At 38.1% G+C, this 27,538-nt stretch overlaps 1 protein-coding gene across 7 annotated transcripts; it reads left to right on the top strand.

The window, feature by feature from the left end:
• Positions 1 to 232: 232 nt before the first annotated feature.
• CYLD (CYLD lysine 63 deubiquitinase) lies at positions 233 to 27,511 on the top strand. Of its 7 annotated transcripts, XM_087739268.1 has the most exons (18): positions 238 to 388; positions 4,547 to 4,647; positions 4,843 to 5,502; positions 6,567 to 6,869; positions 7,768 to 7,873; positions 8,938 to 9,036; positions 10,179 to 10,295; positions 11,930 to 12,309; positions 13,824 to 13,989; positions 14,817 to 14,958; positions 15,509 to 15,631; positions 16,963 to 17,054; positions 18,179 to 18,245; positions 21,167 to 21,299; positions 21,926 to 22,034; positions 23,164 to 23,282; positions 23,945 to 24,161; positions 25,658 to 27,511. In XM_087739268.1, the coding sequence occupies exons 3-18, from the start codon at positions 4,996 to 4,998 to the stop codon at positions 25,840 to 25,842; spliced, it is 2,865 nt and encodes a 954-aa protein (XP_087595394.1). In that variant the 5' UTR covers positions 238 to 388; positions 4,547 to 4,647; positions 4,843 to 4,995; the 3' UTR covers positions 25,843 to 27,511. The 7 variants fall into 7 exon arrangements, with proteins under 7 accessions (XP_087595397.1, XP_087595393.1, XP_087595399.1 ...); XM_087739271.1 differs by lacking the exon at positions 4,547 to 4,647 and having other exon boundaries at positions 233 to 388; positions 6,567 to 6,734; XM_087739267.1 differs by lacking the exon at positions 4,547 to 4,647 and having other exon boundaries at positions 233 to 388.
• The last annotated feature ends 27 nt before the right edge of the window (positions 27,512 to 27,538 follow it).

The raw sequence follows: 27,538 nt of genomic DNA, 5'->3' as shown, positions 1-27,538 counted from the left end.
ACGACCAATCAGCGCTCTCAAGGGGGAGCGTTCCCCCAACCGCTCCTTTCTGACCTCCCCGCCCCCTCCTCTGCGGCTCATACAATCCTGATGGAGTGGAAACCCCCGAATCCCCTCGTCAGCTGGCGGCGCTCTTCGCCAATAGCGCTACGAAGCGCTGGCGCCGGCGCGTCGTGATTGGCTGTGAGAGAGGCCGGGGGATGAGGGGGCGGGCCCGTCGGGGCAGCAGGGAGCGTTTCGGCGGCCGGAGCGTTGGGCTGCTGTGACGACGATGGGGGAGCGGGGAGCGGGCCGGGCCGCCGCGCCGGGCGCCGCGGGGCTGTGAGCCGGCGCCGGGAAAGCCCCGCGGGCGGGCGGGGCGCCGAGGCCCGGGGCTGGGCATGAAGAGGTGAGCGAGCGAGCGAGAGGGCCGCGGGGGCCGGGCGCTGCCGCGGGACGCTGCTCGGCGCCGTCAGGTAGGGGTGAGGCGGCTGCGCGGCGCGGCCCGGCCCCACCGCCCCGAGCCGCTCTCCCCGGCCGTTTCCATGGCCGGCGGCCCCGCGCTGCAGGCGCGGCGAGCGCTGCGGGCCAGGCCGCCCCTGCGGCGGCGGGGCGGGGGGGCCGGGCCGCGGTGGCCGCCCGGCGGCGGGGCGAGGCCCAGCGGCGGGGCCGGGCCGGGCTGGCTCGGGGGTGGCGGCAGCTCCCGTCAGGGCTGTGCCGGGGCGCCGAGCGTGGGCCCTGCTGCGCGGTTCCGATCGTTCAGCGTTAAGCCCTGGGCAGCCCCTTAGCTCCGACTTAAAAAGTGTTCTGGGGCTTTCCTTCCCTGTCCTGCTCATAAACGCCCAGAGAGGCAGAGAAAATTCTCAAAATTGGAGGGGGGGGAATAATTATTCTCAAAAACTTAGGCTTGCATCGAGCCTTGTGACTTGCAAGTACGTTATATGTCAGGTCTTACCTTGCTAGGCGATAAACAGATACCGCACTCTGGCCATTAAACGCGCCGTTACTGAACAAAGTTAAATACGATTTGGTTTTCATTTCAAAATACATATGCATTTCATTTTATTGAGAGGACTTGCATATCATGTTGACAGAAGGGTCGTCTGCAGATCAGTGATGATTGTGTATTGGCGTATACTTGCCAAATCTAGTAATGCCAGAGTATTCTGATAGTTGATAATGATTTTTGTTCTTCCTCTAAAGTAGAATATTTGTATCAAATTTACAACACGTAACAAAAGTCAGTGGAGTTTTTCAGCTGCATTTTCATTTAGAAGTCATATTACCAGTATGAACTTATTTGTATCAGACAATATTTCAACCACTGTTTTGAAGAAACGGCATCTATTTTTTCCACTCATGGCTTATATTGCAGGCATGTAATTCTGTGTACATTGAGCTGGAACTAAATTTACTTACTCCTAGTTTTAACCTTCCCTTGAAAATTAGTTTTGGACTATTGAAGAACATAACTTTGCATCTCAGCTGTTTAAAACTTGGTATCTAAAGTGAAAGTTCTGTAAGAAATGGTACAATTTATTTTAGCCTCTTCATTTCATACCCTGAATCAGAGCTACAGACGTGTGTGTTTATGCTGAAACCTGATAGCTGATTCAGACATTTCTCTATAGTTCATCTAAGGCTGCTGCAGGGTAGAAACAAAGATCTCCTATTTCAGAGCAAACTGTTTTTGTGATGAAATGTCTCTGTAGTGACAACAGTGACTCAAGACAGAAAAAAAAAAAAAGCTAGGGAAGCTTGCAGGTTAGGTAGCTTATTGTGGCCTACCTCTGGCCTTTATTTAAATATTTTTTTTCTGAAGTATGCGGTGTTGCAGTCATAACCGTGTTTTGCCTGTTGTTTCCCCAAATCCTTTGAGCATGAAAATAATTCAGGTAGTAGGTGGAGTAGAAGAACACGGTTGAACAGGCTCTAACACTTAAAAGTCCGTGGTAATGGTCAAGTACTCGCTGGTATGCACGAAGTTTTATAGTTGCTGGTATGTTGTGCAGTGGAATGATAACTCATTGCTAAGCATAATTTCTTTGGTTCCCAAGTTAATTCATACTGAGGTATAATAGTTTATTCTGGTCTTAGTCTGAGAAGTGTGTGCTCTTTGTTCAGCCAGTATGCCTTACTCGCAGAATAATCAATTGCATGGAAAATGGCTGTAAAAAAAAAATAATCTTAAAATCAGTGGTTTATGTACATATATTTCTGTTACATTGCCAGAACTTAACATCCTTTTTAGTAAGCTTTTCTGTGCGGTTAAAATACTAATTTATAATTTTTTATTATTCTAAAAGAAGGGGATTTGGTTTTTAGAGCTGTATATTTTCTTGGGCAGGAGACAGTGGTGGTAGATAAGTTTTTTTTAAGGAAAGCATTTTATGTAGTGATAATGAACTTTTTCATAACGCAGAACCTTTTAGTCCTGTATTCAGTGGCTTAATAACATCTCTGTGGATGACTAGAACTTTAAGAGACTGACCATGCACCATATAAAGTTATCATTATATAATCTAAATGCAACTGTTAACATGTTTTCACACTGAATTCTTTGCTACTAAACATGTGAAGATTATGTAATATTGCAGCAATGGACGTGTGAGCAGGGTATACTTATTAAAAAAATAGATGTGATAAATTAGATTCTTAATAAAAATTTAAAAGTACTTTTTGTTAAGCTCTTGAACAGAATTCTCTGTTAATATATTGTTTCCATACATACTTATTAAAATTAATCCCTTCTAAAAGTGAAATAGGAGAGGTCACGATCCCTGTAGTGTCAGAGAGACTTGTTGTCAGTGTATTGGGGGGTTGATTAACTTTGTGGAATGGCTCGCAACAAGGAAAGTTAAGTAAGCGCATCAGCCTTTGAAAGCTGAGAACATAAAATGGAACTATGAAGAACAAGACAGGATCTATTTTTTCCTAGTGTCTGAAAAAAGTAAGGGGAGGGAACTAGGCAGAACTTGGATGGAACTCTATTTTGATATCTGAGTAGACTTATAAAAACTAATGGTCATTTAATCACATTTCCTTTGGGGGCGACAGGGAAGGTCCTGTTGTGTTCTTCATCAGTTCTCATATAAAACATTACTATTTCAATCCGATACTGATATCGGACCTTTTTGTTAATTATCAACAAACATTAAAGCCTATTTATGTGTATCAAATGAATATGAAGAAAAATATTTTTTAACTTGAAAACAGATTAACAGTCTACCAGACTTTATCTCAGTGAGATCTGAAACTGTCCAGATTCTTCCCCTCAGATGTTAATTACTTTGCAGATGGAAACACTTTAAACCACATAATTCCTGTGAGCTGCTGCAGCAGCGGTGTCAAAGGGCAATGATGACATTGACACCCACGTGTAACATCTGCGAAGACGAGAAGCATGCTGTATTCAGCTTGAGTGGCTGTACAAGAGTACAGCCAAGAGCTGTACAAGAGCCTCACTAGGAGGCTCAGCAACTCAGCACAGAAACGTGTGAATTTCTAGTGACTGAAAGATGCCACTCTGCATAAATTTCAGGTCCTCTGTGGTTGTTATTCCTTTTCTTTGGGGGAAAGAGTTTTGTTAAATATTCTTTTTGTTTAAAAACATATGATGAAAATAATTACAGTACTACTGGATTCCATTGCTTTCTGATAGCTTCTGAAGCTGGAATCAAACTGAGTACAAGAAATAGCAGTAGATTTTGTGGTATTTGAACATCAGAGAAAAGATCTGGAGGAATTGGGTAGCAAGAGGAGGCGCAAGGACAAAGAGTATTCACTTTTTGTTTACTGAAGTTAAATCCATAAATAGTCATTGAGATTCTCCTTTAACTGAATGCAAACTGTGTCAGCACAGATCACTAACAGGAACATTTACGTGACAATATGTTCTTAACTTGTATGCTACTCTCTTCTGTTACCTTTAGAAGAAGAACAAATGCTGTTAAGGTACTGCAGGTCTTTCTTCATGTATCCAGTATGATCTAAACTGTAGACATATATATGTGTGTATGTATTTTGATTTTGTATCTGCTACCATGTGCAATGAAGTATTTTCAAATTGTTCTTGTTTAGTTTATTGATTGTGAACTATAATTCTTAGGATGATGTTTAACTAAGGTGTTTTCTTCCAGGGTATTTTAATAACTGAAAGTGATATATTTCCTACTTTGTTGAAGTGAATTATCCTTCTAAAATGATAAAAAGAAAAGCCTCCAGGTTTTTCTTCATAATTGCATGTTACAACGCTGGTGCAATTTGTTTTTCATACATTGTTTATTGCTTACTGGAACTGTTCATTTCTACTATTTAAAGAAATGGCTGTTATAAATTACTAAAGTTTCCATTTTCTGTTTTTGTATTACATTGACACAATTCTCTACTACACTAAATCAAAATGTTATGTGGGATGACAGATGCAGTGCGCTTTGTCAGAAATAAGTAGGCACTAAGCATGGGAAAAGATCTTCATAGTGGAAAGCTTCCATAAAATATTGTTTGTAAACTTGAGCGGGATATTTTTTCCTGTTCATCTGAAATTAAGATTTCTTTTTCCTTTCAGTTATGTGTGTTTTCTGCATGTCATTACACTTCTTCCATAGGCCCTTGCTTCAAGGAGCTAGAGAAGGAAAGGAAATACACAGCAATAACAAGTAGAAATGGGTATGTCCGTGATCAACAGTGCTATGGCTGTTCTGAGACTATCTTCATTGGCTCAGATTTTGCTGAACTATTTTTACTCTGTAGGAGGAGTGGAACTGGTCACAGATTTTCATGATTTTTTGTTGTTTTACTTAAGACTAGCTGTAGTTCCCCAATTTCATTTTGCCTTTTTTTTTTTTTTTTTTTTAATTCTAGGCGTTCTGCTCTGGATTTGGTTCTTGGCAAAATGAATATTGCATTCTTTTACAAAGGTTGGACCCTCCAGTAGAATTGTCAAGATCAGTGCACATAAATCAACAGCTTACTTTTCTTGAAGACTTCTGTGCAGCTTTTAAAGTTTTAAGCACAATGAATTCGGGCTTATGGAGTCAAGAAAAAGCAAGTTCATCCTATTGGGAAGAGCGGATCTTTTACTTGCTTCTCCAAGAATGCAGTGTCATAGACAAGCAGACTCAAAAGCTCTTGAAAGTGCCCAAAGGTAGCATTGGGCAGTTTTTTCAAGACCGTTCTTCTGTGGGACACTCCAGAAATATTCCTTGTAAGGGCAAGAAACTGCAGATTGGATTAAAGATCCTGGAACAACCTCATGCAGTCCTGTTTGTGGATGAAAAGGATGTTATAGAAATAAATGAAAAACTAGCTGAGTTGCTTTTGGCCATTACTAACTGTGAGGAAAGATACAGTCTGTTTAAAAGCAAAAGCAGGTTAACTAAAGGCATCCAAATAGATATTGGCTCACCTGTTAGAGTACAGCTGAGATCAGGAGATGACAAATTTCCTGGAGTTGTTCGCTTCAGAGGACCCTTATTGCAAGAAAGGTCCCTAACAGGGATATACTTTGGAGTAGAGTTGCTGGTAAGTTTCTTGCTAAGGGGGAGCACCGTATATGTTTTATAAGATGAGCTAAAAATCTTCTATTTAAAGAGGCAGTCATCATAATTTGTTTTTTTTCTAGAAGCATCATTACCCCTAAAAATTCTGTAACTTTCAGTCTTTTCATAAGTATTGTTATTAAATACCTGTGAACATACCATATCACATCAGCCTTGTGTTCTCCATGTTAGGTGAAGCTTGGTGAGGTGCATGGGCTGGCAAAAAGACTCGGAACATACTCTGGCTCTTCCAGCCTAGAAGAATTTAATTACTTACATCCCCATCATGGCAAATATCTGACTCTGATTTCTGTTGAGTACTTTGTTTCTCCCTGCACGTGGCAGGATACAATCCATAAATGCAGGCTTGGATTTTAGGGCTGCTGGTTTTGTAGAGCCCTAAAAGCCATATGGCAACTAGTTAAGATAGAGAATGTTGCCGTTGTGTGCTCCTAGTGAGGTATTTCTGCAAAATTAATGCCAACGGTAAGCTTTTGAAGGATTAGATTCAGGAGAGTGCCACTCTTGCGTTAGAATTACGTTTTTCAAAGTCCTCTTTAAACTTCTCCCAAATTCTTTGCAATTCCACTAAGAACCTCAGGGAATATCAGGCCCAAGTGCTTCTGAAAATCAGCTCTCTTTATTTGGCGTGTAAGTGGCATTTTTGAATGCTTAGCATTATGTCTAGTATGAAGTAGGCTTGTCTTGATATGGCAAAAATTTGATGATGGAAGCAAGATTTGCATCTGAAGAAAACATGCTTCTCTGAGTAAAAAGGCTTCTGCCTGCAGCTACTCTCTAATCTCATGACATCGTACTGCTTATTCCCCTAAGATAGACAGTGTGTATATTTGCCACAAATTCCAGCAAATGCTCCCAATATAATGACAGTTCATCAGGCAAATTCTTACTGCAATTTCTCCAAAACACTGGATTATGGTACTGCTTTTGTAGTAGTCTGTTTTTGCACAAAATACACTGCGCCTTTTTTTTTTTTCCTTTTCTTTTCTTTTTTTCCCCTCCTCCTCTTCCTCCTCCGACACTTAGGAAGAAGGTCGCGGTCAGGGCTTTACTGATGGACAGTACCAAGGCAAGCAGCTTTTCAGATGTGATGAGGATTGTGGGGTTTTTGTTGCTTTGGACAAACTGGAGCTCGTGGAAGATGATGACAATGAACTGGAAAGTGACTATGCAGCTCCAGTTGACGCAATGCAGGTAGAACTTCCTCCTCTGGAGATCAACTCCAGGGTTTCTCTGAAGATAGGAGAGAGTATAGAGTATGGGACAGTTATATTCTGTGATGTCTTACCAGGAAACGAAAGTTTAGGATACGTTGTTGGAGTGGACATGGTAAGAAAATAATCTGACTTTAATAATTTTTGCATGTGTGTTAGCTAGTAAATTACATGCAATATAGAAGAAGAAACATTATCCACAAGCTACTTCAGCGGAGGCTGACCTAAAATGGGAAATAAACACTTGTGTTCAAAGATGCCCCTTGGTGGTAATTGCTTTTTGGCATCAGGTAAATGGTATCCTATTTGATGCTAAACAGTTCAGGAGAAATACTCTGGTTACTCTGAGGAGCCTCCACTGAGCTACTTGCAATGTTAGATGTCGGTCTTGAAGTAATAGAGTTGAGTGTTTGTCTTGTGAACAACTGGCTTTGTTCTGCTTTTTAAAAAAGTAGCCTGAATGCCTTTTTCTTTGTTAGCTATTTTTAAAAGCTTTTTTTTCATGTAACTTTGGTTTGTTTGACTTTGTTCTACCTTAAAAATACTGACTTCTAAGTACAAAAGTTGATCTTTCAGGAAAATGTGAAGCTTGTCATTAAAAATTATTTCTACCAACTTGAATTTTTTAAAATGAACAGCTTTCAAATTTTTGGTAGTTCAAGGGTGTTTTGGTTATGTTTTTGTGGATCAGGTGCTTCCATTTTCTTGATTGCAGAAGCTGTTGCCTAACAATGCACTGGAATTATTCTAACTTGCTTATAAATAATGGATTTTAGTAGAGGAATGCTTGTTAAAATAAGAAATATTTCTCGAAAGAACAGTTTTCAAGTTTGCATTTGTCTTCAAAGACTTTAATGTTTGACTGTTCTAAATACGAAGTTTGTTACAGGAAAAAGCAGATGTTGTCAAACCTCTCATTTTCCTACTTTTTACATTCCTAAAGACATACGTGTGTGTTCTGTATGATGTAAATCTTCTCTTGGGATACATGTCACATGTTTTTCTATTTTTAGGATAATCCTATTGGAAACTGGGATGGAAGATACAACGGAATACAGCTGTGCAGTTTTGCAAGTGTTGAAAGTACACTCCTTTTGCATATCAATGATGTTATTCCAGGTATGCTCTGCTTTCTTAACCAGAAGGCAGACTTTGATAACATCTCAACCTAGGCACAGTTATATGATTAAAACAATACCGTGGAGTTAATATCCTAAATTCACCTGAATTAGTTTAACATTCTTTGTTATAGTTCTCTTCAGTTTCCTCCTCTTTTGGTTTCAGTCTCACTAGTAGAAAAGGTTTAATATTGAAAAAAATTCATGTGTAGTATTTACAATACCATACAGTTGTATAGTATTCATGAATATGTGAGTGTCTGTAGCAGGAGTCTTTTTAGTGAATGTTGTTCAATTTACTCCAGGAGTTTAAATATCTTGGATCAGAAAGCTTTCTTTCTGTGCTTGAAATGTATTGATAGTATTAGTTATGCATTCTGTGAGTAAATACTTGAAAATTCATAGCAAGACTGTGGAAAAATTCACTGTCCACAGTGATTCACTGCATAGTGTTAACTTGTAACCACTACAGTCCCCTGATTCCTTTTCTGAAGAAAGAAAAAAGTTTTGTGTAAAACTTTTTGTGCTCTATCTGAAGACAGGTACTAACGAGTGTGCAGTCTTGTACAGCCTGCAGTCTGTAACTGTTGCCCTCTGTCTTCCAATTTGGCTAACTTTTCTTCGTTCACCTCCTACGTGTTGGTTTAGTTGAGATGCATGTTTTTGCATGAATTCTCTCTTCTCTGGAGAATTCATGGGCATTTCTCCATTTTTGGGAAAAGAGCATTTGTTGTAGATGTGTTGGTAGCAAACAAAGGTTAGAATTTCACGCATCTGTTTCCTGTAATGGAAGCATGCACATACACTGAAGAACATGAAGTCAGTCTATTTGATGTGCTCAGAAAATAATGGTAGACTTCAGAGTAAAGTAATTGCTGATGTGATAGAAGCAAATCCTGTATACATAAAACGTTGGTTATGTGCCAAACAAGGTTTTGCTCCACTCAGTTTTAAAACTTAAAATGCTAGAGCTTGGTTCAGTTATGTTTCAAGTCGAATTTCTCTGTGACATAGTAAAAGCATCGAAAAGGGAAGCTAATATTCTCTTCGTGTACCACATCTTAGAGACTGTGTCACAGGACAGGAGACCTCCCAAGCTTGCCTATACCTCAAGAGGTGGTGGTGACAAAAGCTTGTTCAATCATAGTAAGCCAAAGGCTACAGGTACGTATGCGAAGTTATTTTCTTTACCTATGTAAGATTACAAATTTCTGTTACTTGGGGAAAAAGTGTTGCCTTGCATTTTCTATCACTTCATTTATTATTTCAGTTACATATTGAGTTAAATTTCTCTGAAGTAGACTATTAGTATGAATTCATTTAATCATAATAAAGATGGTAGACAGTTTAAGACTGCTCAAAATACCTTCACTTTCATGAAAAACAGTTTGAGTTTTAGCAAAAATTCGAGGGCATATTACCTAGCTGTAAAATATAACCAGTTCAGGGCTGCATTCTGTTTTTCTGAAAGTGTGGTGTGTGTGTGTTTTTTTTTTTAATTTTATTTATTAAAAAATAAAAGTTTGCAATTGCCTTCCTTCTGCAGGGCTAGAAACTTCCAAATTTTTAGCCCAGGATCAGATTTACTTAATAGTGAATATGTTAATTTTGCTGTGATTCAAAACCAAAATTGAATTTCCTGAAATATAAACTTCTTTTGACTCTGGTTTTGTCCAGCTCTGAAAATCCTCCCAGGGAAAAAAACCTGGAAGGGAAATAATTTTTTTTTTTTTTGAAGGCAGAAATAAAGATTCAATGTCTTTTGAGTTTACTAGTGGCTATTTTGGCTTGTGGAATACTAATGACAGTATAGTCTGTGAGCTTTCATTCTACCTGGCATTGGACACTGGCAGAGATGGTCTTCACTGAAGTAACTGTGGTGGTATGTTGGCGCAAGTTATAGCTGTGTGGAATTGGATCGGTAATTTATTTGCCTACTCTGATTTTTTTTTTTTTTTTGCTTTAAAAACAAAGGAAAAATACCTGCTGTATGCTGTGTCTCAAATGCTTTCTTATAGCCATAATTTATAGTAATGAAAAATTTGCACTTGAGGGGTATTTTCTGTGTTCTTTTCAGGTTGGTGACTTGAAATTTCAGCTTGGAGGATTAAGTTGGTTTGGGATAAACTGCTCCCTTGTTGCAAGCTTAGAACTGTGTTAGCTTTGATGGGAGAGGTTGCTGCTTTGTGGAAAGGCGGTTATGTCTTCTACAAAGTATAATAACAAATTTATCCTATGAAATTAGAGCATAGCTAACCTTTTGTAAATAGAGATTAATCTATTCAGTAAAACGTGTTGTTTTCCAGGATCTACCTCTGAACCTGGAAATAGAAACAGATCTGAAGTCTTCTACACATTAAATGGCTCATCAGTTGACTCTCAGCCTCAAACGAAAACAAAACCCCCATGGTATATTGATGAAGGTAAAGAGAGATTTCATGTAGGCATATGCTTTATTTAACAAACAAAACTAGAGTGTATTGATGTTCTTCAAATAAAACAAGTATGAGTTTTTAAATTTAAAACAGTTGGAATGTGTTGTCTTAGTGGAAGACATACTATATCATAAAAAGCATCTTGGAACCCCCATGAAAATATACTCTGTCTTAATTGACAGACCTGTTGTGTTATCCTGCATGTAGGAGACTACATTCTTGGCACTGTATGCGCAGCTCTGTGGGAATGCGTATGTCTTGCAGGCAAAACAAAAGCTAAGGCTTGGAAGGAAGATAGGAAGATAGTCCTTGTAGCCAAGTATATAGAGTAATTTTATTTTTCCTGTCGTTTTGTAGCTAATGTTAAGGTCTAAGGGAACTGTAATCTTCTGCCATGCCAGCTAATCAGTGTGGAAGTAGGGGGGGGGGAAATAATCTGACTAAGCATACATGTTTTTTCAGTATTTTTTTAAAGTTACTTCTGCAAAATCTCTCTCTGAATTCTTACAAGTATGGGTGCACATATATCTTTATTTGCTTCCAGATCTAACTTTTTTTTTTTTTCCTTCCCTTCTGGTCAACCTTTCTAAATTGTGTCTGTCTGGCTTAGTGACTAAAGGGGTAGATACTAAATGAATAATGTTAATTTACAATGGAAACCTATAGCACTAGTAGCCCCTGAATTCCATGAACTGTAAAAGAAAATGGGTTAAAATTGTTCTTGGTTGCCTAACAGATGTTGTTCCAACAGCTTGGATCTCTGTTTAAAAATTAGTTTATTATAATATTTAAAACACACAAGGTAAATATCCTATCTAGAAAGGACTATGGAAGTAAAGGATTAAATAATTTTTTAAAAAATTTTTGGACATTAACATCAGTTAATAAAACAGTGTGGGGAGAAGAGGTGATGAAGAACAGACTTTTGCTCTGTGAATACCAATTGTGTATTAGAGACCATGTAGAGAAATGAGAGAAGATAGAGAACACTTGTGCTATTACATCTAGTTGTGATCTCATTTATCAATCACTGGATTAGTCATGACTTATTTAAATCCTTTATTCTTTATAGACACTGATAGATTCCTTGTGTTAGAACCAAAGTATATTGTGATAGAGCCAGGGGAATAAACACTTCTCCATTTGCAAATCATGTCTGCAAGCAATTACTCATCTCTGTATAAGCTGTGAACCAAATCCTTTCCTCAATCACACTGACCAGTGAGTTCTTCCTAGTTTTGCCCATTACAGTCATAATCCTTGGGGCTGTTACCTTGTATTCAAAGAAAAATTCCAATGCAGGGGTAAAAAAAAAAAAAAAGTTTTCAATCTAAACCTTCCTGTAGTTTCTGGCTAACATCTCCTTTTGCTGTGCTGTTTGTTTCTGTTGGTTGTGGTAAAAGTGGTAGGGCTACAGCAGCGTCTCCTCCGCCTCTGCAGTGTTGCCAAGTGACAAACATCTTCCTACATGTCGCCAGCTGTGTGCTTCCTATACAGGACAGCCATTAAATCAGATGTGGTTGCAGATACGCTTCATTGGTTTGATAGCTAAGTCTTTCCTTTTGTAAGATGGGGAAAAAAAACCCCAACGTTTATTAACATCTTGGTTTTGATTTTAACAGTTGCTGACGACCCTGCAAAATCACTTACTGATTCATCTCCTGGATTTGGGCATTCTTCACCACCACTGCAGCCACCTTTAACAAACTCTGTGTCTACAGAAAACAGATTTCACTCCCTCCCTTTTAGCTTGACAAAAACGTCAAGTACTAATGGTACTATTGGACATAGTCCTCTCTCTTTATCCGTTCAGTCAGTCATTGGTGATGTAAATACTACGGCTAACCAGGAGAGTCCGTCAACAGCAGGCCCAGTCGGGAACTCACATGGTCTTGAAGCAGGTTCCTTGGCTGAAGTTAAAGAAAATCCTCCTTTCTATGGAGTAATCCGCTGGATTGGCCAGCCCCCTGGAGTAAATGAAGTATTAGCTGGACTGGAACTGGTAAATATAAATTGTAGTTCGTATTAATATTAATTATGTGTTACTAGTTTTGTTTCTGAGAGTTGGTGCCTGTATACTTTGCAAAAGCAGTTAGTCTGGAGGAATTTGTCCAAACAGGTTGCCATGTGATCTCCTTGTAAGGCAGCTAAATTCTTAGATGAGCTCTGACTTTTGTGGCTGCCCTAGACCTGACTCTTAATAGGCGCTGAGATGTCTTTGTGTCACAACGGGTAATTGAATTTGTAGGACTGGTCACTTACTTACTTCAAAGGAGTGCCCTTTGCTTAGGTCATGGAGATTTTAATTGAAAAAAGCTGACTGTAGTTAAAGGTTCTTTGAAATGCGAATTTACATAAAATGCCCTGCCTGTAACAGTCTTTACTGAATATCAGTTTTTTGTTTGTTTTTTTTGCATACCAGCAAACAGGCAGTGTCAGAGTCATAACACTGGTTTTGATAATCGATGGTGGCGATTTTGCTGATTTGACAGCCGTGTGTGTCCTTATGTGTCCTTTATGTGTTCCTATGGGCCCTTTGTAAATTCACAGTTGCGGCAAACATGAAGTGCTGTTATGTGCTGACATTTACTCTGTGGCAGCTGCTGCCAAGGCTGCGATTGGCTATCCGTTAAATTAATGGGTACGCAATTAGGGAGATGGGGTTCTTTATTTTGGGATAATGTTCAATGAAATTTCAGATAAAGCAGTATACGATTATATAAAACAACAACCATCTTTAGCAAAGTAGGTGAGAATGTGACTGGAATTTTAGCTGTTACAAAAAATCCTGATGCTTGTGGGTTTTTTGGGTGAAGCTCAAGCTATAGTTTGCCACAGGTGTTCTGAGACTGCATTTTGGGATGCCTTGTGTTAAACTGGGGTCTTGGACTTGCCTGTCATGCATTTCTGCATTAAAACCTAGCAATTGTTAGTAAGCAGACAATGTATCTTAAATCATGTTATCAAAGATAAATAACGATAACTTGTTGTTTTTCATACTTAGTTTGTGTTATCTTTCCTTGATGTACATTTTGTGTGTTCTGAAGCAGGTGTTTTTCTTGTGCAGGCCAGAGTCACGCTGGAAGTGTTCACACTATCCAATGCTTAGTGATTTTAACTGAATTCTATAAGGTGCTCCGTCATGCATCTGCACTCTTTCTAACTACAGAGGGAGTCTGGAGTCACCAGCTAGCTTGGTTAAGTTCCTAATGTTGACTAGGTTTAATTCTCACTCTCTTCTCCCACCTCCCTCAAGCTGCTTCTGATGGAGTTTATGTTTTATTTTGGATGGAGTGAAAGTTTAAGCATGAAGAAAAAAAACTGTGACTCTTAATTTCCTCAGTAAATCCAGCTAAAGAACACCTCAGCTGAAACTTTGTATGCTAAAATGCAGGAGCATTGTATATCAAGCTTCAGAGTACCTGAAGGGTGACTCATGGGTAGATACTTTATCAACTGTCTTTCTGCAGAATTCTAGAAATAAGAAAAACAGTGAATTCTCACTTGAATTTTCAGGAAGATGAATGTGCAGGTTGTACAGACGGAACATTTAAAGGAACTCGGTACTTCACTTGTGCTCCGAAGAAAGCTCTTTTTGTTAAACTCAAAAGCTGCAGGCCAGATTCCAGGTTTGCCTCACTACAGCCCGTTTCCAACCAGATTGAACGCTGCAACTCTCTAGGTACTGAGCTTCTGCTTATTACTTATTTATCAGCCGGGGACTGACCTGGGTTTTGGTTTCATTTATTCCTGCAAGATGTTCTTTGTATTGAACACTTGAAAATCTCTATAGGTATTACTTAAATGAGATTAATGAATAGAAGATCAGTCTGTACAGAACATAACGCTTTGTGCATTACTTTTTTATGCTTTAAAACAAGAAAATGTTCATATATTTAAAGAAATTTCATAAAATTAAGGGATTTTTTTGTTATGCTGTACGTTTTTTACTTCAGAAGTTGTAGAGCAATCTTGCTGGAAATAGTAATTGCAACTCCAGCAACATGTGATTGCATTATCAGAAGTAAAGTCAGTTGTTTTTCTAGAATGTCAAATTATTTTTTTTCTAAATATTAACATAGTAAAGCATGTATTTTTATGGTGGAAGTTAGTGGTGAAAAACTCAAGTTTTTTTCTAACTTCAAATATTTTAGATTTCTTGGGTCATGTTGTATTGCCTGGGACAACAGCAAAGAAAAAAGTGTCTGGTACTTGTAAGGTAGTGTGAACAGGGCGTTTATAGTAAGAAGAGAACTTCATTCCTACTGGATAAAATTAATTCAGTGCTGCAGGCTTTCTGAAGCACTCTAATGTGCGTTGTCAGTGGAATGTAAGGCCTTGTTCACTCTCTGGGAGACAGTGAGTCTCAGCTGTAATAAAATGCTATTCTAGTCCAGAGAAGGAATGCTTTCACTAAGGCAGCAACTTAGCTGTAAAACATTAATAGCAAAATCTCAAGGGGGATAAAATTTGAGGCTTTAAAGTGTCTTTTGAAAAAAAAAATTTCAGCCTTTGGAGGTTACTTAAGTGAAGTGGTAGAAGAAAACACTCCTCCAAAAATGGAAAAAGAAGGTTTAGAGACAATGATTGGAAAGAAGAAAGGTATCCAGGGTCATTACAACTCCTGTTACTTAGACTCCACCTTATTCTGGTAAGTTCATAATTTGTATAGTGGCATCCCATGCTAGAAATGCAGAGCACGTGATCTTTGTTGTAATGACTGTCTGTCTGTGTTACTGTGCAGCTAACAAAGTCATGCACTGCAACCTTTGACATGTTACTATGCTCCTCCAATTTGAACGACTTCTGCGCCATTCGCTGCATAATGTGAAGTGCTAATCATGTCCAAATTGTACTGGCCCTTACCTATCTATACTCTTTTTGACTGTAAACGGTTGAAGGGTGAATGAGTACACAGGCCGGGGGGTGGAGGGAGGGAAGTATCTCTTATAACTTATTTGCAGAATCCTACCTTGGCAACTGGTTTTGTACTCTGCTGCAGAAAGGATACTGGGTTAGAGTGGACTTTTTACTATTTAGTACAGCTGTGTTGTCATCTGTCCATAATTATCTCTTTTTGAGTTTGTTTAGTTCTTTAATTCTTCCTGTGGCTTTGCTTGGTTTGTCTTATGTTGCTCAGGCATCTGAATAGTTGTCTTCCAGAACCAAAACAACCTTGCTTTTCTATTTTTTCTTTGTAGCCTGTTTTCTTTTAGCTCTGTTTTGGACACTGTGTTACTCAGACCTAAAGAAAAGAATGACGTAGAGTATTATAGTGAGACTCAAGAGCTGTTGCGGACAGAGATTGTAAATCCTCTGAGAATGTAAGTAAAGACATGAACTGGTTTCTGGTCTAATATAAATTTTATACTAGATCCTGCTGTGTATGCACTGTTATTGCAAACCTGAAAAGTTTGGCTAGCTGCTGCTGCTGGCAGTCTGTTCATTTTTTTTGGGGGGGTGGGGGTGTGTGTGTATATTTACTTGTTCTTCATGGTAAATTTAATCAGTGCTAACTGGAAATAGTTATTCATTGTTTGGTCGTAAAATATTTTCACTAGTCTCTATTTGGAAATGCGATCAGCATAAAGCTGTTGTAAAATTTGTATAGGTATGAATACAGAAGCACTGGTAAACACAAGTTATGTTTGTTCACAGCATTTGTATTTACATGTTTTTAATGCTGCTGTTCTTGACAAGAAAAATATTTGGTTTATCTTATGTGGTGTTTCACAATTTGATTGGTGGGGCTTTAAAAGCTTCATTAATTTTTACATGTGGTCTGCAAGTAGTCAAAAGGCTTTTATTAAAAGAACTTAACATGAGCTTTGTAATTTCTTAAGCACAACGAACAAAGGAAATATGGCAAGAATCTGCATGAAAAGTTATTTATCTTTAGACTTTTTTTTTTTTTTAACATGCAAATAATACAGTTGTAGTTCTGAAGTTCTGTGGGCTGTCACTGAACAACGTATCACAAAGTTTTCCTTTTGATTCCTGGAATAAAATGATGGCTTCTGAACCCTTGTTCGTGTAAGGGTGTGTGCACTTTGCCTGGTGTGTTCCAGGGTTCTGTGGTATAGGTAGCGGGGTACACACCAAGTCACAGAAATCTCAAATGGCTGAGAAGACTGGAAGTCTTGCTTCTCCTACCTTTCCACCGTGCTTAAAACTTCCTTTGCACTTTTTGTAAAGTTTTAGAGGAAGATGGAATGCTCAAACCTTCAGCTGCTTAGGTCAGCAATGCAGTTCTGTATCTTTTTCTCAAATACCGAAATATAATTTTATTAACAACTCCCACAGTGCTGCTGTTATGTGACATTCTGAAAATGATGTATTAAGTGGTGCAAATTAGAGTGAAAACAAATCAAAAGTAATTAACTAACAAATCAGAAAACAGTTATCCTGGTAAGTTAATGTTTAAAAAGAGCTCTTAAAGATTATGCAAGAACATTGAGAACTGCACTAAATTTATACTGCATTAAAAATACTGGAAGTCAGATTGAATATGAGGAGTCAATACACGGTTTTGAAGAAATACTGTACGCGGTTAAAGAAGGATCTGAGAGCCTGTATTTCAGCACTTGTGGGGTTTTTTTTCCTACTTTTCTGACTTTATCACAAACTAATAGCTTATTAAACACATTTATCTTAGATATGGATATGTATGTGCTACAAAAATAATGAAACTGAGGAAAATACTTGAAAAAGTTGAGGCTGCATCGGGATTCACTTCAGAGGAAAAAGGTAACTGAGGAGGTTTTCCTATCTTTGAGATTTGTAAGAATCATAATATGAAGGAACTGGAATACCTTGCTATATAATTATGCCAGAACAAAACACACAAATATTCTTTGTAGCAGCAATATGTCTGCCAGAGATTTGAGTGACCATTGGGTGGTAAGAAGGTCTTTTCTGCTTCCTCGGCTCTGTAAGAAACCCTAGCTGAACGGTTTCTGCCGTAGCAGTCTTTCACTGACTGGATTTCTCTTCTTGCCTTCCTGTCCCCATGTAACTCCCTTCTCGCAGTTAGGGGAGATCTAAGGCACTTCCTCAGAAATGAACACACTGATAAGACTGGGGTCTTTGTCCTCTTTCAAAATGTCCCCTTGGTCACTGAGTCTTTCCACTACAACATTTCATTGTCACAATGATTAAGTAGTATTTTAGGAAATAAAATGTGTAAATCATGTTAGAAAAATAATTTCCCAACCTTTTGATCTTCTACTGCATATAATGATTAATTAGCATTGTATTATGTAGCTGTTCCATTTTTGTTTGGGAGAACACTACTTTCTTTGTAAATGCTGAATGCTGAAAACCAATATTTATTGCAGTTAGTGGCAGGAAGAGAAATATACCGAGAAACTCTCAGTGTTGGGGGAGAATAGGCCTCTGGGAAACTAGTGTTGGCTGCATTCTTGATTAGAGAACTCGGTCTCTAGTTTAGATGAACTTTGTACTATTGTGTGTTTTTTATGGAAGTGTTACTGTCACTACTCACTGCTTCTCTGCAGTTGCACTGTTTTCTTTTGAAAGCTTTTATTTCCCTTGAAAAAGTTGTGAGGCGCCAAATGATTCTTCTGAAATACAGAGCATCTTTTTGATCTTTACTGGAAAGCTTTGTTACCCTGTTGAGCCTGTGTCTTTTATTAGGGCCAAAAGAGTAAATAGAGGTTTGTGTCATGAAAATGTTTATGGCTTGTCAAAATCCTATTGTGTTAATAAAGCTGTAAAAATGAACCTTTACTTTTTTTCCTATTAAAATTTTGAACATTTTAATTTGAAAGCAGTCTTGAGTGATGTATCTGGTTGTGCATACTAACAAGACTTTTTTTTTTTTCCTTCCCCCCCCCCCCCCCCCCCCCCAGATCCAGAAGAATTTTTGAATATTTTATTTCACCATATTCTAAGAGTTGAGCCACTGTTGAAAATAAGGTGAATCTTTTTAATTTGTTCAACTTGTCTATTTATGGAGGCTGATGAGGAGAGAATACCTGCTGCCTTTCAAATTGAGATAGCTCTTAGAACACCTTTGACTTGTGATTCATATTTCTAATAAGATTCAATATAATAGTTATGTTGACAAATTTGACACTATTTCCTACCTTTTTTGGTGGGTGGGGTTTGCCCCACTGGTCTCCTGTTGCAAAAGCTCATGAACGTATTTTCATGAGAACTAGGCAAAGATCCCCTGTCCTAGTGCTGTCTACTTGAGAGCCTTCCTGTCTGCCTGTCAGTTATGCTGGAGAAGGGCTGCTGCAAGAGGACCTTACAGCACTTCTTAACGTGGCCTACAGCTTCTAGCTACTTATTTCTGGGACAAGCTGCAGAGATTGCTGAATCGGTGTTTAAGCCATGGAAACTGATTTGCATTTCTTCTTTAAGGCTAATGAAAATATTTCAGTGGTTTGCCTTGATCAAGTTTGGCTTTTCTTACTTTATCAAAATAACAGATACTGGCATTTTTGTATGCCTTCATGCTTCACTGTAGCACTACAAGGATTCAGCTGTCATAACTGGGTTTGAGAGGTAGGGATTGTTGCCCACTACTGTCATTCTGCTAGCTGGCACCTGATATTCTCAGGTTCCTTGCTGCCTTCTCTGGCAGCAGCGGTGTTGCAAGGCATTTCCCATAGTTTTTCAGTTCTTTTCTCATCGCAGGAATTGTATTAGTTTCTATGCTGCTTTAGTTCAGTGGTGTGTGAGGTGTGTAAGTGCTCACTGTCTGTTGCGCCGTGCAGAGATGCGGGAACTAGGACGGCATAACTAGAGCACAGTAGCAGTGCTGTAGTTCACTGTTAGATGCCCTTTGAGTATATCTTCTGTGGTAGTTCTGTAGGGAAATTTTGAAAATGTTTGAAGGGATGAGACATCAAGGCATATTAGGAATTTGGAACTGTTTTCTTGCTTCTGCCTAGACAAAGGTTCATGTCTGTAATCTACTGTCAGGTTAAAAAAAAACCCAAACCACAAAACATGACAACTGGTAACTTCAAGCATGTATTGGGTCTGTACAGAAAAGTGTTGAGTGAATAGCTTGCCATCTTAAGACCCTCACACTTGTTGTTACTGCCTCTCTTCAATTCTATGAAATACAACGTGCTGAGAAACCCCTGTGGCTAATGTATTATTCTGGTGAAACAGCTGGGGTACAATACTATAATTATAATAATAGTATTTATTATTATAATTAGAATAATAGATCTTCATGTGAGAACGTATTTCCAGTTTTTGGTAGTTAACAGGTGTGCTGCTGTGGCAGAAACCACAGCTGAAAGGAGTAAAGTAAAAGCAAGGGAAGATGCCTCTTATTCCACTTGTACGTTTCTGCACTGTCTGACATGTTTCTTTATTCCCTCTTTTGTAAAGCTTGGCCTTCAACGTTTTTGTCATGTCTGTGCCATACAGAGGAGAAACAGAACTTATGTTCCACCATTCAGCTTCTAGCACTGAAGTTGGTGTGTTTTGTGCACGTACCTTAATTCTTTAAGAGTAATTCAGAAGCCTCCTTTCTTCTTGGAAAGAAGGCTTAAAATTAATAGTAACTTTGAGCATCATACTCGTAGAATCTTCTCAACACCTGAGTACTCTAAAAAGCAACGTTGTCTTAAATGCTGTCTGGGATGGGAGGGGTTACCGTGTATAGCAAATTTGATGAAAGTTCCCAGGAGTTTCATCCCAGGAACTTTGACACTGGGATGAAACAGCTCCTACCTAACTTTTTTCTTTTGCTGTTGGAAGCTAGTTATTTCTATATGCTTTTTCTCCATGATAGCAAAATCCATATCTTCAATGTGAGCAGTCTTCTGTATCCTTTCTTATGTCCTTCCAGAGTAGGCTGAATTACTCATCTGAAGCTCTTCCCAGATATCTCAGATTTATGTTTATGTAACAGAAATATTACCTGAAAACATCAGTACTTAATTTTGACTTTGTTTTGAAACATCTGACTTCAAAACTTACTTAAATTGGTAGCTTAATCCTTTGTCCCTCTCCCTATCCATGTAAAACTCTGTTGTGGTTTTGCGGTTCTTGGTTTTTTGGTTTCTTGGGGGGGTTGGTTTGTGGTATGTGTTTGGTGGGTTGGGTTTTTTTTTTTTTTGGTGTGTTTTTTTTTTTTTTTTGTGGTGAGTGTGAAGAAGTTTATCCAGACCACGCACTATGGCTAGCATTGGCAGTTAATGTGGTAGCCTGCCTTCCTAATGTTTGCCTAGGCGTGGAAGGCTTCTTAACCATTGGAGCTGGACAGCCCTTAAATTGGGATTATCCTTTTGGAGAGCTCTCTGTTAACTATATAGCAAGTCTAGCAACACTAGGCATCTATGCGAGACTTCTACCACAGGAAGCAGTGTAAATATCTCGCTGGTTAAAAGGAAATGTTTCATTAGACCCATCTTTTTTTTTTTTTTTTATCTCCTTATTGGGAATATCATACTGAAGAGAATTATTGTTGTTCCTTTTGATGTTTTATTGCTGAAACTTCCTTATCTTTCCAGTGAAGGCTGCTTTAGTGTGTTGGGAGTTTTTCATGCATATGCTTAGAAAGTATTTCTCAGTTGGTAGTTCAGTAATGCATAGGCATATGTTTTTAAAACATACTCTGAAACTTATACTGCCTTTATTTCTTAAATAAGTTTTTCTAAAATCAGTCCACACTTAATACTTGATTGCCTATCATCTAAGGCATTTTGTTGTTGTTGCTGGTTTGTTTTTTTTTTTTTTTTTTAAAGCACAATATATTTCGATGCAGAGAGGATGTTGTATAGACTATTTTGTGGTAGATGTTATTTTCCTAGTAAAATACAGTCATTGTTACAGTAGAGCTTCAGAATCTGTTTTTTAAAATCTGTTTTTAGGTCAGCAGGTCAGAAAGTACAAGACTGTTACTTCTATCAAATTTTTATGGACAAAAATGAGAAAGTTGGAGTCCCAACAATTCAGCAGTTACTAGAGTGGTCATTCATCAACAGCAACTTGAAGTTTGCAGAGGTTGGTGACAGCTGCTGCTTTGTTAGAAATGATGATAACTTGGTATCTGCCCATTCAGCAATGGGACAAAAGTAGGATTTGGTGTGAAAACAAAATGCGGACATGTTGGAAATGGGAGTACTAGGTCAGTGGTACAGGTTGCCTATGTTCCAAAAATACTTTAAGGTTGATTTAATGACGTGTATTCTTTGGGTGAACAGACCAAAGTAATTTAGCTAAAGAATTACTAAAAGAAAACTTCTTAGTTGCTGCCAGTAAGTTGTCTTAAGGACTAATATTTTGAGATACGTTTGTTTGTAAAAAGCTTTTTACAAAGGGAAGATTCCTCCCCCCCGCATGGTGGAGTGTAGTCCAGTATATTTAATATCATACTTGAGCATGATTGGGACTTAACGACATTTGACAATGATTTGGATGCCACTTTCCTGTTTTTTTTTGTTTTTTTTTTTAGCTGTAGTTTCTCTCAAAGACTTAATTTTGGTTTGCTTACTGTCTTGTTAATTTTGAAGTCAGTGGGCTGCAAGTTTAAATGATATGAATATGTTTATAGCATTAGAAGTGTGTCTCTAAATTTAGATAATCATCTGTCTCAAGCTCATTAAATTATATTCTGGCATTTCACCTAGGCACCCTCTTGCCTGATAATCCAGATGCCTCGGTTTGGAAAAGACTTCAAAATGTTCAACAAAATTTTTCCATCCTTGGAATTAAATATAACAGACTTACTTGAAGATAGTAAGTATACAACATTGTGTTGTGTAATAAAAGAGAGTTGTTGAGAGTGACTAACAGTGAAAGTAAGTACTCCTGGTAGTTCTGTTCTTCTTGGGTTTTTGTGTTTGTTTTTTTTTTTCTTATTAAGTATTTAACAAGCAAGTGTGAGATACTTAAGCTGAGGAGAAAGGAAAGTTTACTGGCTAGAATGCCTTTTTTTTTTTTTTCTCATGTCAAAAGCTATAATTCAGAAGAATACATAGAATATAACTTGCTTGATTTTGTTTATTTAATTCTTGAGTATCTGTGCAACTAAACTTATTTCAAGACAGTGTTGTTAAAAATTGAGTTATTAGCAGCAAAACAATTCATTAATATGGTAGGTAGGAAATCTTAAAAGTTAAGCGTAGCACCGAGATTGGTTAACAGGTATTTGCAATGTTGACCGTGTTTCATTAGTCTTCATCGACTTGTGCTGTTTGTTTCTAAGTTTTTTGTCATTAGTTTATCAAACTAGAAGAAGAGAACCTGAGATTAGAATGTAAATCTGCAGCATGTGGTGATGGTGCATTTTTCAACTATAAATCTATCACTTTTTTTGTGACCTAAATTTCTGTCATTTGTCATCCACTGAATTTTTCATTGCATTACCTAAGAAAAGACACCCGATTTTAAATTTGAGATAAGAATTAATAAAACTGCTAAAATTTATTAGAATAATAATCTCCGAAACTGTCATGGCCTTTTCTTTCACTGTCATGGCCATCAGCTTATGCTTCCCCCCGCCCCGCCCCAGTGTTGACAGACATAGGGGCTAAGCTAGCTGTACCAATATGACGAGAGAGCACTACCTTGATTTAAAAGCCTCTTTTGACTTGTTCATGCCGTTTATAAAACTTGATTTTTATAATCTTCCTTTTTGCAATTTACCAATCTAAGCCTTTTTCTCTTATTCCACATTATGACAAAGGGAACAAGTTAAATACAGTGGTATATTTCTGCTTTGATTGGTAATGTGGTTTTAGCTTTTTTAATGTAGTGTTTTTCTCCATTTAAAGTAGTAATTGTCCCTCCTTTCTGTACCCCTCATTGTAAAAAAACAAAAAAAGCCTCCCCAAATTGGACACTAATGTCTTCTTTGAAAATGCAGCTCCCAGGCAGTGCCGTATATGTGGAGGGCTTGCTATGTACGAGTGCAGAGAATGTTATGAAGATACTGATATTTCTGCTGGGAAGATCAAGCAGTTCTGCAAAACCTGCAATACGCAAGTAAGTTGTTGTCTTTGTTATTCTGTATGGGTTTAAGCCAAATGGTACGTGCCGTAATAATCGACAGGAAGGCGTAAGCGTGTAGTGAGACTTTTCCACCAGCAGTAGTGTAACTGCACCTACTACGTGAAGTGTAGCCTTTGGTGACAAATCAGGAACTCCACGTGACTCTGCAGTGCGCTCATCTTACTAAAAACATGGCAACTGCCAAATCCAGGACTGAATACAGTGGAGAGGTAGTAATTGCAGGCAGCTTGGAATCTGTTTCCTGGCACCTGCTTTAAATCCTAATTTTACATAAATGCTATGTTGTTTGAATTGATAAATTCATGACATAGAACCGTTTAATTTTGAGAGCTGTTTGGTAACTTGCATGAAGCTGTCATAGTTACAGCTTGTTTTCAAGTCTGAGCATAGTAGAAAATTGTTGCGTTAAATCTGACCTCCCTTCTAACCTTAGATTTGTATTTTCCGGGAAATATTGAACTACACTGGTGGGGAAAAATAGAAGAAATGTTTAGTCTGCTACTGTTACTGCAGTTCCTTCTCTAATGCAGTTAATCTTCAGTTCAGCGGAAATGTTCTCTTTGGCTTTGTCTGCCACTGGAACAAATAATCTTATGGGGTGTTTTTTCTCTTCGGAAATATCACTTCAATTGTAGGTTCATCTTCATCCCAAGAGACAGAGTCATAAATTCAATCCATTGTCACTACCTAAAGATCTGCCAGACTGGGACTGGCGACATGGCTGCATCCCGTACCAGAAGATGGAGTTGTTTGCTGTTCTCTGCATAGAAACAAGCCACTACGTAGCTTTTGTTAAATATGGGAGGGATGACTCCGCCTGGCTTTTCTTTGACAGCATGGCAGATCGGGATGGTAGATCTTTTATTTATTCTTATTAATTTTCTCTTAATTTTTTTACATGTATTACTATTTTAAAGTTCAGTGCTAGTTCTTAACATTCTGGGGATATTAATGTCACTTAACTTGAAGTACTTGATGCTGGGACACTAATCCTGACCGAGCCTTACCTCAGCGCATTGATTTCATAGCAGCCACTGACTTGCATAATCTGAATTTCAGCTAGATTGGATGCCTTAGTAAGGAGATGGTACAGAAGTAACCGCAGAAGTTTTCTAGTGGGACTCCTCATACATTTTTCTATACTTTGCAAGTTTGGCAGAGAGAATTCATTTTAAATAATCAGTTGCAGAAATGTGTTCTTTCAGTCTTTATTTAAGTGGATGTACACAATTATCAGATAGTATGCAAATATTTGTATTGCTTTTCCTTAAATGACTTAGTGTAGGTGTCTTTAGAATAAAAGAAATAGTCACACATTACAACATCCGTGGTGTTCCTTTGAATCTCTGTAGAGTCATCAGTGGACAACTGTTACCCTGTAATAATACAAATGTCAGTAAAACAAGTGTTCTCTTAGATAGTGACGCATTAAATAGTGTTTAAATAGGGACTTTCTGTTCAGTTCTGGTGCCTGAGAAAAACAGTGATAGAGGCAAGTGTCAGACTCATAGTAACGGTTCTTTGCACGACGAATTCTGGAACCCCTCTGTTACAGTGTGATTTGGGGGGTGGGGGCAGAAGAATCTTGCCTCCTGTTGCAAGTGAAACTGCTACAGAATTAAACTCTTTGTTGTAACAACCAGAATGCAATCAAGGTTTGTTTCAGAGTGCCTGAAATGTCTATGACTGAAGTCAGTAAAGAACCACTTTATTTTAGGAATGAAGATCACATGAGATCCTCACTGGATGTATCTCCTGCTGATCTTAGGGTTTTTTGTATCACAAGTATTTTTCTTCAGCTGGTGCTATAAGCTAAAAATGTCTGCTGGGGAACAGTGTTGTGGATGTCCATACTTGTGGTGTTTGAATTTGCTCATTTTTACAGGGACGATGGTCAGGAGCAAACTCTGCCTTAGTCTTGCAAGGCAGGTACAGACACTCATGGTATAGAAATGCATCAGCTGTTACCAGTTGTCATGTTATTAACAAATGCAGTAGCATCTGAGGTCGAGAATGTACTCAGATCACTCTCCCAAAGTTGTACAGAATCTCTAGTGTTAACAAAAACCTCAAAGTTCTTGTTCTGGTAGGGTTTGTGTTTGGTGTTTGTGCGGGTATTTGTTTGTTAGTAACACTACAAGACATTCTGACACCAATTGTGATTTTTCTTTTACAATACACTTTTCATGTAAGTTTACCCTGAGGTAGTCCAGAATGGTATATTTAGGTTTTTTTAGAAGGCATTTTCAAGAACCGGTGATGCTGTCGTAATTAAAGTACATTAAAAAGAGTAAATATATGTAGATGCTATCCTAATCTATTTCTCTTTCTTTCCTTATGGTTAAAAGGAGGTCAGAATGGCTTTAACATTCCACAAGTTACCCCATGTCCAGAAGTTGGTGAATACTTAAAGATGTCTCTAGAAGAATTGCACTCACTGGATTCCAGAAAAATTCAAGGTTGTGCACGAAGACTACTTTGTGATGCTTACATGTGCATGTATCAAAGTCCAACGATGAGTTTATACAAATGAACAATGTCCTCTGGAAAACTGAAGAAACAGTATAGAGTTATCTACTCTTACATTTGCTGCATTTTTTGGTTAGTTTTAATGCAACCGTTGCTGGCAATGGATGCGATGACAAGGAAGAAATTGACTCTTAGAGCAAAAGGATTACTGTTCCAAAAACTACATGTGGAGTTCTGTAATTGAAGTATTTAAGCATTTTGCACTCTGGGAAGTGTGCTTGTGTGTGTTTGTTTTATAAACAAAGTCTAAGTGAAGTTACTAAAACTTAAAGCTTTAAGTGCATTGACCATACACAGGCTTTTTTTGAAATGCTAAAGGTGGAATTAAATCAGGAGAAACCTCCTTAGTCCATTGAAGATACAGTGTTCTTGCTCAGTGCATTTCTGTGGACCAAGGATGGTGATTCTCCTGTGTTTCTCCACCCTCCACACCCACCACTTCTCCCTACCCTTGATCTTTTTAGCACCATAGATTCTCTCTCTTGAAGAGAGTAACTTCAGTTTCAGTAAGATAAATTTTAGACTGTTCATTGCATATTAATTCTGTTCTGTTATCTGTCTACTACATTCTTTTCAGTTCACACATTTGCATCTTCAAAAATTTAACGTTCATTTGAAGATCTGAATTCCTATCATGTGAAAATCAAGCACACAGATTTGCTATCTGGTAGCTTGTGATTTTTGGAGGGGAAAAAGAGGAGGAGAAGAGGGTATTAAGGGGAAGCATAATTGCTGAAATACCAAAATTTAGCAATGAAAGTTAACAGATGTCTTTTACTAAGTGTCTATTTTTAAAGAAACAAAGCAGTCTGGAACAGAACAGTGGCTATATACAGATGATTTGAGGACAAAACAATGAAACAGTGGATTGCCTCAGGGAACGTTACTGAAGTGGATTCTACTCCTTGGTAAAACAAAACTGACTTTTCTACAGTACGTTAAGCTACTACCTGGGAATATGTTATACATCTGACTCTTCATTTCAGGATTACTAATGAATATTAAAAATCTCTGCCTGGAAAGATGAAACTATAAATAAAAGTAGGTCAGAGTTGTACTGTATACCAAGTACCTAATGAAAGCTAACTTGAAAAGCTGCAAAACCTGTGTTGATGTAAAATATCATACTTTGAAGTCTGTTGATTCCTGTTTGCCACGAAATACTGTTGTTTTAGTTGCTTTTTAGCTACTTCTGTCTACACTGACTAGCAAACATGCAACTATATATATATATATATATATATATATACAGTAAAATCTGGTTGTACAAATTGCATATATATGAGCTGTACATTTTCAACTCTAAGATGTTTTATATGGAAAACTTCCTTTTTGGGATCAAGTCTATAGAAGGAGAGGTCACAAAATATAACGGAGGAAAAGCCACTTTGAAAAAGCCACTCTTTCAAAGACAATGGAGACTGATCCTATATTGTAGAAAATGTGGTTACTTTGTTCTTCTTGGAAAACCTAAAATCTTTCTTTGGGACACACTCTACCACAGAACAGTACTAGAGGGAGATTTGAAAATCATGCTTGAAGGACTGATCTGTCTGAAGCAAGGGGTGCTGAGAGAGTTGATCTGTACCATTTGCTGTGTGAAGTGTGCTCTAATTTTTCACTCAAGAGCAAGAACATTATTAAAAGCATCACTGTTGCTTTTGCCTCTACTAGTCTGCTGGCTTCTATGTTCCCTTGCC

Source organism: Nipponia nippon, unplaced genomic scaffold (assembly GCF_047370975.1).
Source record: "Nipponia nippon isolate SJK-2023a ecotype South Korea unplaced genomic scaffold, ASM4737097v1 scaffold_7, whole genome shotgun sequence".
Taxonomy (NCBI): domain Eukaryota; kingdom Metazoa; phylum Chordata; class Aves; order Pelecaniformes; family Threskiornithidae; genus Nipponia; species Nipponia nippon.
This window is presented reverse-complemented; position numbering and strand designations above follow the sequence as displayed.

Excerpts from the sequence above, each read along its gene's own strand:
- CYLD (XM_087739267.1), top strand. The coding sequence starts at position 4,996 with ATGAATTCGGGCTTATGGAGTCAAGAAAAAGCAAGTTCATCCTATTGG. Across the intron at positions 12,310-13,823 it reads TATTAGCTGGACTGGAACTG|GAAGATGAATGTGCAGGTTG; the intron begins GTAAATATAAAT and ends TTGAATTTTCAG. Across the intron at positions 13,990-14,816 it reads TGAACGCTGCAACTCTCTAG|CCTTTGGAGGTTACTTAAGT; the intron begins GTACTGAGCTTC and ends AAAAAATTTCAG.